Below are 17,092 nucleotides of genomic sequence, written 5' to 3'. Positions count from 1 at the left end.
TGCGGAGTGTCAGAGCAGCCAGAAAACAGTTAAACCCAAATGGAGGAACCTTACTCAAGAAAAGTGAGTACCTAACAGGAGTGACTTAAGTATTTTGTGTTTCTATGTGGAGAAACTGTTCTTCAGAGTATTCCCAAGAATAATAATAACTTTGATTATCTGTACCTATTGTATGTATATAATGAAAGGAATAAGTACCTGACTAGAAACTTTATTCTTTACTCTTAAAGGGCTGGTTGGGTTGAATGTTGGACTGTTCCAAGTGTCATGCTTACAATCGATTATACATGGCATCCAGTTTACCCACAGAAAGCAGATGAACAGCTAAAACAATCATGTAAGTGTTTTTTATATAATTTGTACTTTGAAACATCTGGTGTTATGACTGATAATCATCAAAGATACAAAAAATGCATTTGTTCTTTTGACATAATTGTATACATTAAAATCTTTTAAGGATTTTGGTGTAATTATAGGTAACTTTTATTGAGCATTTATTATGCATTAATTAGTAGGCCAAGCTGTTTCTTGGCTTGCATTATCTCATTTGATCCTTACAACAACTATGAGCTAGATATTGACATTCTTTTTTTTTTTTAAATATATTTTATTGATTTTTTTACAGAGAGGAAGGGAGAGGGATAGAGAGTTAGAAACATCCATGAGAGAGAAACATCCATCAGCTGCCTCCTGCACACCCCCTACTGGGGATGTGCCCACAACCAAGGTACATGCCCTTGACCGGAATCAAACCTGGGACTTACTTGATTTTGTGAAGTGTTAGTTTCTTTAATGCATTTGATAACTATCATAGTTATCCTGAAGCTTATGCGCCTTATAATTGGGGTCCAAAATGGAATTAGAGTCAAGTGATTATTCCTTTGTATTATTCCAGTGAGTTACGTTTTAAAGAATAATTTTCACAATTGTTCTTATGTATGGAGCTTGGTAACATCACACTGTATTTGAATAGCTGTTTAAAGGAAAACCACTGTACTTTAATGCCCAAGTATAATTAAAGCCTAATCATGACCCAAATTTATGTTGCAGGGACTTGCTATTAACAGGAATTTTTCATTGAGTCTATGCAGTCTGATTCATGTATTTCTGCACATATTTCAATGAAGTCTATTCTATTTTACATTCTTAATTATTAGTTTTTCAGGTTTGTTTTCATTTATGCTATATGTACTATATCAGAGTTAATTGCTTTCGTATTTGCCTTGAAGAATTTCTAAGAGGCCCTTTCCTCTCGTCACCAAACTTTTTGTTTCCAAATTTATCCCAGTGTCAGAAATGGAAGAAACAATGCTGTCTGTGTTGAGGCCATCCCAGAAGATGTCAGACCGAGTCATTTCTTCTCCCTCTACTTCTTCCCGCCCACCTGTTGATCCCTCCGAGCTGCCACCTGATAAACTGCATGTGGAGATGGAACTTTCCCCAGACTCTCAGATAACTCTCTATGGACCGCTATTAAATGCTTTTTTTTGTATAAAGGTATGATTTTTTTAAAAGAACTTGCATATTTTTAGATATATGTAAAGCAATTAATATCTAATTGAAATTGAGACCATTTGCAATAGCCAATTGGATGATTTCAAGTGTTGAGAATATATTATATATGTTGAGAATAGATTATATAATAAAAGCCTAATATGCTAAGTTTCTGGTCATCTGTTCAACCAATCAAAGCAGAATATGCTAATGATATGCTAAGGCCACTCAACTGTTCGCTATGACATGCACTGACCACCAGGGGGCAGATTCTCTGACCGGTAGGTTAGCTTGCTGCTGGGGTTTGGCTGATTGAGACTGAGAGAGATAGGACAGACATGCCCTGGAGCTCTCTCTCAGCCCCTCCCCGAGTTGCCCCCACCCCTGATGGACCCCCATTGGGGCAGGCCAGCCAGACCCCACCTGTGCACGAATTTGTGAACTGGGCCTCTAGCGCGCGCGTGCGTGCGTGCGGCCCGGTGCATGATATTCATGCACTGGGGTGGGGGGGGTTCCCCTCAACCTGGCCTGCGCCTGGGGAGTGTGACCTAAGCCAACAGTCGAACATCCCCTGAGGGGTCTTTAGTGCTGTCTGCCCCCTGGTGATCAGTGTGCGTCATAGCAACTGGTTGTTCTGCTGTTTGGTCGATTTGCATATTAGCCTTTTATTTATAGGATAGTATAGATAGTACTAACTCAATTATAAAATTATTTATTAAAGTAGTGTACTCTTCAGTTTATCATTATTTTGAGCATTTAGCATGTTCTAGGAGTTGTGCTAGCTGCTAGAGATAGAAATGATATTGCATCTGTTCTCAAGGAGAAAAGTTAGGAGGGATAAAGCAGGACAGACGTGTGGACAAACTTTAACACATTGTACTTAATGCAGTAAGTATAAGTTAATCTCTTATCTGAGGGTAATTGGTACTAGGAAAAGTCTACTTCAAGTGAAACCATTAAAAATGGACAACTTTATTTCATGGTAATTAATCAAAGGTTTGTTTGGAGCTCCATCTTAACATTTGAAGCAAATATATGTAAGTAAGTTTATTTCGGAATATCACAAATTTAGGTTCTGAAGAAATATGCACTTATTTTTTGAGTAAGGACTAAGTCAAGTGTTAATTAATTTTGGTATAATTCTTTCACTGAAATTAAATGACTACAGTATGAGAGCACTTAGAGGTTGGTGTCTTGAACATGCTTATGAAGAGAGGCTACTTTAAGAACAACAGGTGAGGACTTCATCAGTTTTGTAGATGTCTCTCTTATCCTTTTGATATTCAGCTCATACTTTTAAAAAGTCACCAGAAGTCATCAATAATTTTTACTGATTTACTCTTCTGCATAGGTAATTAAGCCTTCCAGATCCTCACTTAGCACTGAGAGGTTTACCGGAGACTTGAGCAGTTATCCAGTGAAACTGACATTCTTATTATCATGAAATTTTGCATTTTCCCAAGATTTTTCAAATTCATGTTGGCTGTTTACTACATCTGACAACCAAAGAGAGACCAATTACCCAAACCCTAATAGTCACAGGCAGTGGCTTTCTGTGTGTGAGTCTAGTTTCATCAATGCTTCCTTACACACTCCCTTTTGTGGTCTCATTGCTGCAGACGCTGGGATAGCGAATGCTTACCTAGCAGAACCTGTAACACACAAGGTTCTGGGAAGGTTTGGGATGGTTAAGGCTGGTCAGGGAAAGACAGTCAAGATTTGCTAGCCAAGACTGGGAGGAGAAGTGCTAGTTGAATGGTTTAGAAGGTACTTAAAATCTCATGTCAAGCAGATTCTAAGTAGAACCTGTATTATTTAGAGGCAGGAAACAGAAGAAAAAGCACTGGTGTTGTGAGTCAGTAGTTTGGGATTTTTATAGTCCAGGCACTATATGAAAAGATAGTAATTGACCTGATGTCTGGAATCTTAGCCAGAAAACAAATGTCAATAACCAGAATGCAGAATTTACCAAACATTGACTTGTTTCTAATATTGAACAAATATCGTTAACAGTGTTAACAGGAATATTTGAACAACTTTTGATTAATACTGACAGATCAAATAGACAAAATACAAAATGGGAAGAAAAATATTTTATATAAAAATAAAATTTGATGCAAAGAAACAGAATATTATTAGTAGTGGGAACACTAATTAATGCATAAGAAACCAGGATGAACTATGTGAAAGGAAGTTTTGGTAACTGTTTTATAACATGTTTTGTCAGTAATAACCAAAATTGGACATTCTTATTAAACTGTTAAAACATTCCTGATAAATATTCCAACTGGAATATATGAATTGTAGTATTTAGCTAGTTGGATGTAGCCAAATTGATTTTCAGTAAAGTGATCTGCTTCCCCCAAAGGATGTTTCTGAGTATTATTTCCTCTGCACTCTGAGAAGTACAGTTGACAACTGTTGAACGTTATAAATCTCCAAAGATTTCTTCTAAGATGTAGGTTGCAGGTTTTTGCTATAATTAGAGGTGGTATTATCATGAAGCTTTACTACATAAACTTCTGTAACTTTTTGTTTGTTTGTTTGTTTTTTGCTATAGAATATTTATTTGATAAGCAGCCAAGTAAGCCTATGTCTTAAATATGTGTATCCTTTTTTCCATTTTTAAGGAAACAGACCAGATGCTTTTAATAAAATAAAATAGGTTAGGGAGACGCTTAGTTTACAAACTTTAGTCTGTAAGGTGAAAAGTTATTGTTACATATCTCTTTTGATAGCCATTTGTTCTTAATATTTATAGGAAAACTATTTTGGGGAAGATGACATGTATATGGATTTTGAAGAGGTTATTTCAAGTCCGGTTCTGTCCCTGTCAACGTCATCCAGCTCTGGATGGACGGCAGTCGGAATGGAAGGTGATAGAAAGGAAAACGAAAGTTCAGCCAAGTCAATTCATCCTCTGTCCTTGCGTCCTTGGGATATTACTGTGCTTGTGAATTTGTACAAAGTTCATGGGCGTCTGCCTATTGTAAGTGTTTACTTATCAAAATAGTCTGGAATATCATGTGAAATTCACCCAGCATAGGAAACTGTATGTGTGCACACACATATAACTATAGAAAAATTCAGATTAAAAACTTCTAAATGTATCCTTTTATCTCTATAAAGCTAGCTTATTTTCTTCAGAATGTGATTACTTGCTCATTTATAATTTTAGTCTTCCTTCTTTCACTTAAGTTTCTTCTTTGTTCTTCTGTGTAACTTCAGAACATTTTGACATGTTTGTAGTTAGCTTGAAGGATATTCTAGGATTTTACATTTTGTTAGTCTTCATCTCCAACTCCAGTCCAGTTTGGGGCCTCATGGTGGACCTATTACAAAATCAAGATTCAGGCTTGACCCTGGAGGTGGAATTGTGCCCCTGCAGTTTCGGGTCCAGCATTGAATCCTGGTTCACTCTAAGGATGACTTGTGGGCCTGTTGGGGCTGACTTGGAACAGGATTATATTCCCCAAAGAACCCATGCCATTGGATCCAGGCCAGATGTGGTGGGTGGCCCTGAGCTTTGGGCTGCCTACCGGCTGCATGTCATGTGCCTAGGGCTGCACAGCAGAGAGGCCACCTGTGTGCTTAGTGGACCTAATGTCCTTACTGGGGTTCCAGTAACTTGTGTTTGTCAGTAAAGCACTGTTTCTCTTTTTAAAATTCAAAATCTCTTAGTCATATAAATACAGTTTTTATTTTATTGTACTTCCTTGGTCTTTGCCTTTTTCTATATTTTGATTATGGGGTTTTGTTTGACTTTAGCATGGAACTGCTGATGGTCCTGAGTGTCCCACAGCTTTCTTGGAAAGACTGTGTTTTGAAATGAAAAAAGGATTTAGGGAGACCATGCTGCAGCTTGTGCTGTCACCCCTGAGTGTGTTCGTCAGTGACAACTATCAGGTAATGTGAAAGTGAGTCGTGTAGAGATTTAGAAATTTCTTGTTACTGTTTATAGGGTGAAAACAATGTGTTACATGGAGGCTACTGCTCTGTAAACTAGAAACTTTTCATTTAACCATAGTAAGAAGTTTTGTATGTGTGTATGGATGTATGAGAGTTTTCCAAGAATCTGTTTCATTATCTTTCCGCTTTCCCTGTTTATGTGGTCCCAGACAATTATATATTATATCCATTGTTTTTAGAAATGGAAAGAAATACTTTATAACTTTCTCGTTTATTTATGGAAGGGAAAAATGTAGAAAATATTGGTGGATTCTTCTGACAATCACAACCTAAGTATTACTATCAACCAGTACCATGCATGTTTTAAATCTTCAAAACATGCATATCTGCATGGCCAATGATTTATTTTTTTTCATCTGACATACCTACAGGATACTTTGTTAACACTTTCACAGTATCCCTGGGGCTCTTTTGGAAGAGAGCCAATGATATTCATCAAATGGGAATAATTTATATTCCTGGGTAGATGATCACTTCATAATTACTAATTTTTAATGACTGATGGCTTCTCTTTCTACCATTACTTTAGGGCTTTTCTCTACTTTTAGAAATATAAATGGATTAATACAAGGCCAGGGAAATATGTAAGTGGGAAGGTGAATCTGATACCTCAGATTATCAATGGATAATAACTTACTGTGGAGTCTGTGTAGTAATTGATCATTTTGTTTCTAATAGCCTACCCCCTTTTCACTGTTTTGCCATAAATGATTATATTTTTCTACAAAGAATTTTAATTTATATTTTCATATATACATAGTATACTACATGCTTCTTTTGCCACAAAATGTGCTTCCTTTTTAAAACTTTTATTTCAAAATAATAATAGAGTCACAGAAAGTTGCAAAGTTAGTACAGTGAGTCCCCGTATCCCCTTCCCCCAGTTTCCCCATGTTGACCTTGTACGTAATTATAGTGCAGTATCAAAACCAGGAAGTTGACATTGGTGCAATGGGTGTGCATATTTGTGTGTCTACTCACCCCATATAGATGTCACTGAAATCAAGATGCAGCACTGTGCTATTATCAAAAATCTCACGTGCACAGCACTTTTATTTTAGCTTGCTGCAGGAACCTTAAAAACAACTCTTGTTCTTCTCTCTCTAATTAGCAGATCATTATAATTGGTTGATTTTTTTTTTTTAAATTCTGGGAGGTGAGTGTGCGGAGAGGAAACCCATCTCCTTGTTTTCAATCTATTGAAATTAGATTAATTAATTAATAAAGGTGAAGGGAAGTGTCTCCTGATGGCTGAGTTCTGAGAATCTTAGCTAACTATTTGGTTTCTTATGAATACCTGATGACACTTTAACTTTTATTTCCATCACTACATTCTCAAAAGACTGGACCAGATATAAAAAAAAACACTGTATTGAGCTCATTATGAGAGGTCAAGTCCCACAGACTGGACTTCCCCACCCCTGATCTAAAGCAATGGATGGATTATTGTGTCAGACTTAGGAAACTACACATTCTACTTCATGGTCATCTTATGACACATACTGGTTTCCTAGGCTTCCGGTGGCAAAGTATCCCACTTCGGGTGCTTGAGACAACAGAAAGTCATTCTCTCACAGTTCTGAGCCTAGAAGTCTGAAACCAGGTGCTGGTGGGCCATGGTCTCTCAGAAGGCTGCAGGAGATAATGTGCTTTGTCTCTTCCTGCTTTTGCTGGTTGCTAGGAGTCCTTGGCATTACTTATCTTGTAGACACATCACTCAAGTTTTACTTCCATATTCATATGGCATTCATGTGTCTATGTGTTCCCAGTTTTCTCTTACTAAAACATGTCTAAGAAGGAGTCCCTACTCCAACGTAATCTCATTTTGACTTGATTGCATCTGCCAAGACCCTATCCTGTGTCCAAATAAAGTCACATTCACAGGTATGTGGGCTTGGGACTTGAACAAAGCTTTTGGGGGATACCCTTTACCCCATAACATGATGCAACCCATAATACAAATTTCGAATATAACCTTTATTAGTGTATTAGGGAGGCTACACCTTTAAGACAGGCCAATTTCCATATGTATTTTTAAGCTTAAAAAAAAAACTATGAAAAATTTTATACTGAGAATTATGGATTCTCTGTGCCAGAAGAAATCTTTACTGACTATCCTCCCCAACTCCCTTAGATAAAGCAAGGAAACCGAGGCCTGGAGAAGTTAGGCGATTTTATATACTGTTACACAACTTATATGAAAAGAAAAGAAAACATTTTTTACAAGTTCTAGAGGTGTATTATAGTCATAATTTGAAACTTCCTTCTAAGAAATCCTTATGAATTAGATTTTTTAGCCTTTCTCCTTAAAACAATTTTTTTAAGAACAGATTTCCACAATGTGTTGAAACAAGGAACACTAACTCTCTAAGCTGGCCTGCACACACACACTGAGAAGGCTGCCATAGTAAAACTCACTTGGGAAATATCTGTGAACTGTTTCAGTGTATAGCCATGTGTTGGTGTCTCTGAGAAGACCTGCTGTGAGGTCCTCTGTGCAGGTACTCAGTCAGTAGTATCTGCTTTTGTGGTCACTCAGTTAGGTGCAGTGGGATACCTGATGACCAAGGCAGAAATGGTCTTTACCCTAGTCAACTGGTGGAGAGATAAATATGGAGGGAATTACCATTAAGATAAATACTTTCAAGTGTTAAAAGTGTTACAAGGAGAGGTGTGAGGTGCTTGGTAGCATATCATGTTCTTGAGACCAGAACATGATAAAATATGCCTTTACTAACAAAATCTATATGGAAGATGGCTTCCTGCCCTAGTTCTTCATTTTATGGTCTTAATGATCTTCATTGTTCCCTGTTATTTTCTTCTTTTTAATATTTTAATCTCATTATTCCTGCCTTCCCGCAAGACATTGTATTTCCTGCCAGTCAGAGTCTGGGTTTCTTTTTCTTCCTTAAGGCAGGGACCACTCAGAGAGCGATGTTCTTTGTAGGACTTTGCTGTCTTGCTTTGTAGCTGGGCTTTCATGGGTACTATCACTGTAGAAGCTTTACTCAGACTTTCATGGGTAAAAGGCATGTCAGAAGCTTGTGAATCCTGAAGCCTATTGTTCAGATAGCATGTTTTTTACTGTTCGTCTCTGGGGAAAAAACAACTAGAAATCATAATGCGATTTTCTTGTATGTATTTTGCTCTTGTTTCCAGCAGCGACCCCCTGTAGATGACGCACTCAAGGAAGGTCATATCAATCTGTCCGGTCTCCAGCTGAGAGCACATGCCATGTTCTCAGCAGAAGGTCTTCCTTTGGGAAGCGATTCCCTAGAATATGCATGGCTAATTGACGTGCAGGCTGGAAGCCTCACAGCTAAGGTCACGGCACCACAGGTACGAGTGTCAGAGTACTGTCTGCTACATTCTTTTCCTTTTCCTCCACTCACCCACTGCCCCAAGAGCAAGTTTTTGAATGTCCATTGCATTTCCACTAATGACATTCTGATTCCTGCCATTCACAATTTTTCTTAGCAATAGATGAATAAGAAACAAATTTCATTTTTCTGAGACACATGAAATTGATGAGTGTAATGTTGTATAGTTCTACATAGTACTTTAAAGAATTTGAGACTTTCTTTGGGAAAAACTTAGGCTGAGCTATATATTGCACATATCTGTATTATTAAGCTTATATGATTCTCCACTGTTGGAATAATCTCCTTTTCCCAGTATATAGAATAAGTTTTCTAAAAATTTTGCTTTTTTGTGTATTTCTTAGCATTTACTATATTAAGGATTAGGTAGCACAGTTCTTTACTTGTCATGTCTCAAAGCAAGATACCATCATTTGTACCTGCTTATTAGTGATGTGGGGTACTGGTTTAAAAAATAGATAAGAATTTACTGGTGAGTAATCCTGGCTTAGAGGGCTAGTTAAGATCCTTTGGATAACTTCTCCCTCCCTTTCATCATCCATCCCACTGTGTCTTTAGAAGACTCAGAGGCCTTAAAGATTACTTACTTCTAGAAATAGACCACTGAAATTTAGTAGACTAGTCATTTTACTGTAACATTTCACCTGTTGGGCCATATCTTTATGATAAAATGCATGCTTATCTGGCATTTCAAAAGACTGAAATGTGGCAGAAATGTACATACTCAATTTTAATTAAAAGTTACAGAGTGGGTATGAAACATAATTGAGAGGTTGGTAGTAGCAACAAGATGAATAATGAATCGAAGTATCTTCTATATCTGAAGTAAAATGTTGGGAGACAGCAAAAATTAGGATTCTAAAAATTGGAAAATGAATGAATTGCAAAGGGATATTTTCTATAGAAATAGATACAAAAAATATAATGGAATGTATAAAAATGGACAAAAAATATTCAGTGCTCTCTGGCCTCATAACTAGCCTGTCCTTAATATCCACCATTTCCTGTCTCTCCATTTACAAGTAAAAACTGAAGCATATAACAAAAGCTTGTTTTCTAATGAGCTATGCCGATCCTGCAAGACTAGATACGATTCCCTTAACCTAAGGATTGCTAGATTCTCACATGTTTATAAATTGCATTTCTTAGAAAATGAAATATTTTCTTCTGCCCTAGAGTCTTGGCATCACTGTTTTCTGTGAGATTCATGATTCCTTAGGTGCTTTTAATGTTTATGCCATTCTTTGTTTTAAAAGCAAAATTCATGTTTTCCAATAGTTTAAATTATGTACTTGTTAGGGGGGATAATATGTATAACCATGTCTCAGTGTGTTTACTAACTCTAATCAATTATAGAATTTGGGTTTTTTTAAAATTTAAAGATATGATGAAGAGTTGCTATATGGTTACTTAAGCTTTTATTTACATAAACAAACATAATCTTCAAAATACCTAATTTCCCTAAATCATAGTTCAATATGATAATTAAATACTCAAATTTCACACCAAAGCTTGATTGATAATTAGGTAGAGAATTCTAGGTGTGAGGACTCTGATTAGTCATATAAGAAGGAAGATATGACCTTGAAGAAAAGTACTTTAGAAGTTGAATTTTTCAGTTGAAATTAATTCATTTTGGAAATGTATTTTGTCATTCATGAATGTAAAGTAACATAAGTTTATAAATGATGTCAAGGTAGAAAAATCATGATATTGACTAACAAGTGGATTATGTAGCAGCATGTATAAGACAGCGCTTGGGATCTTTCAAGCTGTGTTAATATTCTTTTTATTTAAAAATATATTTTATTGATTTTTTACAGAGAGGAAGGGAGAGGGATAGAGTTAGAAACATCCATAGAGAAACATCCATCAGCTGCCTCCTACACACCCCCTACTGGGGATGTGCCCGCAACCAAGGTACATGCCCTTGACCGAATTGAACCTGGGACTCTTCAGTCCACAGGCTGATGCTCTACCAGGTGTGGGCAAACTTTTTGACTCGAGGGCCACAATGGGTTCTTAAACTGGACCAGAGGGCCGGAACAAAAGCATGGATGGAGTGTTTGTGTGAACTAATATAAATTCAAAGTAAACATCATTACATAAAAGGGTACGGTCTTTTTTTTTTAGTTTTATTCATTTCAAACGGGCCGGATCCGGCCCGCGGGCTGTAGTTTGCCCACGACTGCTCTAGCCACTGAGCAAACTGGTCAGGGCTGTGTTAATATTCTTAATTAGCTTTTGAGCTCCAAGTGCTTGTTAAGTGTGCTAACATGTTGTCAAACTGTACTGCTTATTTTGCAGCTGGCTAGTCTCTTGGAGTGGGGTCAGACATTTGTTTTTCATGTGGTGTGTCGAGAGTATGAACTGGAAAGACCCAAGTCAGTAATAACATGTCAACATGGACTTGATCGTCGGTTCTGCGAATCCAAGGTATGTTGACAAATAGGATAGTAGTGTTACAAACATTTGTGGACTTTTTAAAATGGCCGATTAAAATATCAGCTTTAAAGCAAATGCACATAGGCACAAAGTAAACACTATAGTTCAATTTTTTAAATTAATAAAATTACTTTTGCAAATTGTAGCCAGTTGTTATTTAGTTGTAAGTATCTAAAATATGAGATAATTGCCTGGCTGGTGTGGTCATTGGTTGAGTATTGACCTCTGAACTAGGATGTCATGGTTTGATTCCCAGTCAGGGCACATGCTCAGGTTGTGGGCTCAATCTCCTGTAGTGGGTGTGCAGAAGGCAGCCAATCAATGATTCTGTCTCATCGTTGATACTTCTCTCTCTCTCTCCCTCTCTCTGAAATCAATTAAAAAATAAAAATAAAATATGAGGTAATTATTAAAACATGTATTCACAAATAAATGGAGATATGAAAGTCTTATCTCTTACATGTTTCCTGTCAATATTCATATTGCATTGAGTCTTTGGGATTGGCTCTATATTTGTGTAGAGAATTAGAAACTGAAGCCAGAGGAAGTTCAGATTCCTTGCATGACACTGTTTGCAGACTCCTCTCTTCAGTGTGATTAGCAGTGTGGGGCATTTGCCAGTTTTCTTGACTTCATTTATGCTCTTTCTACAATATTGCATGACCTTGACCTGGTCATTACAGCTACTTTAAAAGGTGCTGTGACAATGACAGGCAGACTGTTATTTTAGTAAGTACTGTTCCTTATGAATTTGGGGGTGGGGAGCATTTGGACGGGGCAGGGAGAAGTGTGCCCATTTCAGAAAACCCAGAAAACTCTGGTTTCAAAAGAGAAAAATAATTTACCCTATTCTATAATACAGAGATGACTATTGTTTAGTATTTCTGTTTTCTTTCCTGTGTGTCTTTCTTTATTCTTTTGCTATACAAAGTATATTTGTTTGCTAATATATTACTATAATTGAATGTGATTCATCCTGCTTTTAATTTTATGTCCAAAAAAATCTGTGACCCATGCTTATTTACCAACAATAATGGAAATAGCTACAATGTGTGATAAAAATTAGTTTTTCCTGCCTAGCCAGTGTGGCTCAGTGGTTGAGTGTTGACCTATGAACCAAAGAGGTTCAATTCCCAGTCAGGGCACATGCCCGGATTGTGGGATTGATCCCCAGTAGGGGGCATGCAGGAGGTAACCAATCTGTGATTCTTATTATTGATGTTTCTGTCTCTTTCTCCCTCTCCTTTCCTCTCTGAAATAAATAAAAACATTAAAAAAATTAGTTTTTCCTGTTCTATGCACACTGCCAGGCCCCAAGAAATTAGTTCCTTAATCATTTATCAGCCAGTTAGTTTTTTTTTTTAATATATTTTATTGATTTTTTTACAGAGAGAAAGGGAGAGGGATAGAGAGTTAGAAACATTGCTGAGAGAGAAACATCAATTCGCTGCCTCCTGCACATTCCCCAATGGGGATGTGCCCACAACCAAGGTATATGCCCTTGACCAGAATCGAACCTGGGACCCTTCAGTCCTCAGGCCGACGCTCTATCCACTGAGCCAAACCAGTTAGGGCCGGTTAGTTTCTTATGGATAATTCACACATGCTTATAGGCGTCTCCTCCCTTTTTTCTTATTTATTTTTATTATTTTTTTGTTAATCCTCACCCAGGAGTATTTTTTCCATTTATTTTTAGAGAGACAGAGAGAGAGAAACATCGATGTGAGAAAGACACATTGATTGGTTGCCTCCTGCATGCAGCCCCATCTGGCACCAGGGATTGAGCCTGCAACTGAGGTAAATGCCCTTGACCAGAATCGACCCTATGACCCTTCAATCTGAGAACCAATGCTCTAAGTACTGAGCCAAACTGGCTAGGGCCCTTTTTTCTTTTTTAGACTCAAAACTTCTATGTCACATTCAGTTTTATTGAGGCATAATTTACATACAATAAATTCACCTTTTTTTTATACCACGTGTAAACAACACCTCCCTCCCCTATGGACTGTATATTTCTATAAGTGTGTGTGTATTCAATATACAGGCATGCACATAGGCTCGCACATAAATGTGTATATACATTTTTAAAAATAATTCTTCATTGTTGAAAATATTACATATGTCCCTCTCCTTCCCCCCATTGACCCCCTCCTGCCCATCCCCGGCCCCTTGGCCCAGGGCTTCACACTATTGTCTGTGCCCAATTTACCCTTTTAAAGTTGTACATTTCACATTTTGACGAATGTGGTAAATACTGGTGTAACCACTAGCACCAGTGAAGACCTGGAACATTTCTATCACCTTCAGTTACTTCATGTCCCTTTGCAGTCAGCTGCTCTGCCAAGCAACTCATATGCTTTCTGTCATTTTATTTTATTACTAGAGGTCCAGTGTACGGATTCATGCACATTTAAAGGAAATTAATTAGAAGGTGGTGGCAGGGTGGGACTGGGCAAGATGGGCTGGATATGCACAGGAGCCAACCTCCCGGGGTCCCTCCCTGGCCGGCCACACCTGGGGCGGGGCCAGGGCTCAAAGGGCCTCTGGGGAATGAGCGAGTTCCCTCCAGCAGGTGGGGTCCCTCAGCCTGGCCAGTGGGGATGGGCCAAAACTGGCAGTCCAACATCCTCCGAGGGGTCCTGGAATGTGAGAGGGCACTCTGCAAAGTTGCTGTCGCTCGGCAGCTTCTGCATTGAGCGTCTACCGTCTGGTGATCATTGCGCATCATAGCTACTGGTTGGACAGTCAGATGGTCGCTTAGGCTTTTACATATATAGATTATTATTTTTGTTGCTGTTAATCCTCATCTGAGAATAGTTTTCCATTGATTTTTAGGGAGAGTAGAAGAGAAAGGGTAAGACAGAGGAACATCAATGTTTGAGAAACACATCAATTGGTTGCCTCCTGCATGAGTCCTGACCAGGTTCCAGGCCGGGGAGGATCCTGCAACCAAGATACATGCCCTTGACTGGAATCGAACCTGGGACCCTTTGGTCCACATGCTGTCACTCTGTCCACTGATCCAAACTGGCTAGGGCATGCTTCCTGTTATTTTAGATTTATTTGTTTTAGGTCTACTTTGTGTGGAGGAAATATATTCTTATAGTGCACTCTGCCACTGACAAGCAGTTATGTGCTGTTAGGCCAGTACTTATTCAGGGCTGCCATTGCCCCCGGAAGCTCATTGAAGTAGATGGCGGGTATGTTTTTGTCCAACCTAGATATGACAAGTCTGTGTGTTAGGAGTAAAGCTAAATTAAATCTGTGTGGCTTGTCCTAGATAGTACCATAAATTCACAGTTGATGTATTTGTGGTTGTGTATAAAACAAGTATGTATATATGTGTATGGAGGACTCATAAAAAAATCTTACAACTTTAGACTATACATTTTTTATAAACCTCTAACACTGTTTACCTTGATGATTCCTTTTGGGTTTCAGTCACAAGTTATATTCTATCCATTTAAACTTGCTACTTGCCCCTTTTAAATGAAAATCATACATAGTTACTTGTGATTAGTTTTCTAATTTGGAAAGACTTTAATTGCAGATGATTTTGCTTATCATTATAAAAAAGTGAAATTTAACATACTGATTTTAAAAAATACACGTGATCAGAATTTTGTTTGTGTGTTTAAATAGAATTAATTATTCCATCTTTTTCCATTTTAGTTGAGTTGTATTCCTGGCCCCTGTCCAGCTTCAAATGATTTGAAATACACCATGACTCGTTTAGCGGTAGATGGAGCTGATATTTATATTGTGGAGCATGGCTGTGCTACAAATATAAAGGTACATGTTTGTCTCTTTTTTGGCCAGTGTAGTTCTTTTTCCTTTTTACCAAACCAGACCTCTATTTCTTGAAATACAACACACATTTATAATTTGCCATCTAACCAAATACTACAGAATTCTAGGAGATAGCTGTTTTCAACTCATTCATGGTCTCTTCCAATATTACTTTTTAAAGGCATACTTTCCTGCTATTTTACTCTAACTGAATTATTATAACACTAGGGGCCGGGTGCACGAAATTCGTGCCCTTGGTGTGTGTGTGTGGGGAGTGTCCCTCAGCCCAGCTTGCCCCCTCCCACATACTGGGAGCCCTCAGGTGTTGACCCCCATCACCCTCCAATCGCAGGATCGGCCCCTTGCCCAGGCCTGACGCCACTGCCAGAGGCGTCAGGCTTCGCCCCATCACTGGTTCTGCCCCCAGCCCAGGCCTGATCCCTCTGGCCCAGGCGTCAGGCCTGGGCAGGGGACCCCAGACCACTCCGATTGGTGGCTCTGCCCCTTGCCCAGGCCTGATGCCTCAGCCATAGGCGTAGACCCCCATCACCCTCCGAAGGGGGCTTCTTCCTGCTTTCCCTTTCGCCTCCCTGCATTGTGCCTACATATGCAAATTAACTGCCATCTTGTTGGCAGTTAACTGCCAATCTTAGTTGGCAGTTAATTTGCATATAGCCCTGATTAGCCAATGAAAAGGGTATTGGTCGTACGCCAATTACCATTTTTGTCTTTTATTAGATAGGATAGGATTACTTTGTGGCAGAGATATATACTAGTAGCTTTCTTTATGGCAGGGAAGTGGACTGGTAATGTTTTTCAAAGATTGGATTTTGAATGCTTATAGGTTTTATATATTATGGTTCCTGCCTGGCTCCAGAAAACATTTGTTTACCACCTCTGCTTTGAGCATTACTGTTTAAAATCAAGCTTTGTTAAGATTTTATTACTTATTATTCTAGCTTTCTTTCTTCCTTCTCTTGTTTTTCTTTGGACCATGTTCTATGTTCCTTTTATCCTTTTCTTAAATTGAATGTTTTTATTCTGTTACATTTATTTTTGCTATTGCTCTTTCCCCCTTTTCCCTTTCTTTTCTTCTCTTTTATGCAACTTGAAATAATTACCTATTATGTAGTTTATTCTAAGTTGCTAAAAAATACAGAAACTAGAGTTTTGTTCCATTTTCTTCATTCAACTTTAGATGGGGGCAATCCGGGTTGCAAATTGTAATCTCCACAACCAGTCGGTTGGGGAAGGGATAAGCGCAGCAATTCAGGACTTCCAAGTGAGACAGTACATCGAACAGCTGAATAATCCCAGAGTTGGGCTCCAGCCTGCGATTCTGCGGAGGGCCTACTGGCTAGAAGCTGGCTCGGCCACCTTAGGACTAATCACTGTTGATATTGCACTGGCAGCTGATCATCATTCTAAACATGAGGCACAGAGACATTTCTTAGAAACTCACGATGCCAGAACTAAGAGGTAAGTGAAATTTAAGATGAAAATTGCTGGATAATTATAGAGGAAGTTTTACTGTTAGAAATGGAATCAGAGTATTTAAGTAAAGACCTAATATGATTGTGTCCCTACATGGTAACTCATTGACTTTCAGCTTTTTGGGTGCCTTTGTGGATATTTGTTTCCAACGAGTTTTGGGAGCACGTGTATTAATTTCTGATATAACCAGAAAAGTTATTGACCGTGTAGGCCATTAATTTATTAGTGTTTTCTGAAAAGTATAGTTTCTTTTTTAAAATAATATTTTTACTGTTTTCAGGGGGGAAGGGAGAGGGGGAGAAAGATAGAAATATCAATGATGAGAGGGAATCATTGATCGGTTGCCTCCTGCATGCCCCACACTGGGGATCAAGCCCACAACTTGGGCATGTGACCTGACCAGGAATTGAACCGAGACCTCCTGGTTTATAGGCTGGATGCGCAACCACTGAGCCACACTGGCCAGGCAGAATCCAATCCTGTGTGTGTGTGTGTGTGTGTGTGTGTGCGCGCGCGAGCAC

General features: G+C 38.4%; 1 protein-coding gene across 1 annotated transcript in view; it reads left to right on the top strand.

The window, feature by feature from the left end:
* KIAA1109 (KIAA1109 ortholog) overlaps positions 1 to 17,092 on the top strand; it is a 161,351-nt gene that overhangs the window by 42,303 nt on the left and 101,956 nt on the right. Inside the window, 9 exon segments of the mRNA XM_006762836.2 lie at positions 1 to 63; positions 231 to 337; positions 1,289 to 1,497; positions 4,256 to 4,483; positions 5,263 to 5,400; positions 8,623 to 8,802; positions 11,151 to 11,279; positions 14,961 to 15,080; positions 16,276 to 16,556. The exon segment at positions 1 to 63 is cut by the window's left edge and continues 2 nt beyond it. Coding sequence (XP_006762899.1) covers positions 1 to 63; positions 231 to 337; positions 1,289 to 1,497; positions 4,256 to 4,483; positions 5,263 to 5,400; positions 8,623 to 8,802; positions 11,151 to 11,279; positions 14,961 to 15,080; positions 16,276 to 16,556 — 1,455 coding nt within the window.

This window comes from Myotis davidii, unplaced genomic scaffold, assembly GCF_000327345.1.
Source record: "Myotis davidii unplaced genomic scaffold, ASM32734v1 scaffold438, whole genome shotgun sequence".
In the NCBI taxonomy this organism is placed as follows: domain Eukaryota; kingdom Metazoa; phylum Chordata; class Mammalia; order Chiroptera; family Vespertilionidae; genus Myotis; species Myotis davidii.
The sequence above is the reverse complement of the archived record's forward strand: the minus strand, read 5'-3'. Positions and strand labels throughout refer to the sequence as shown.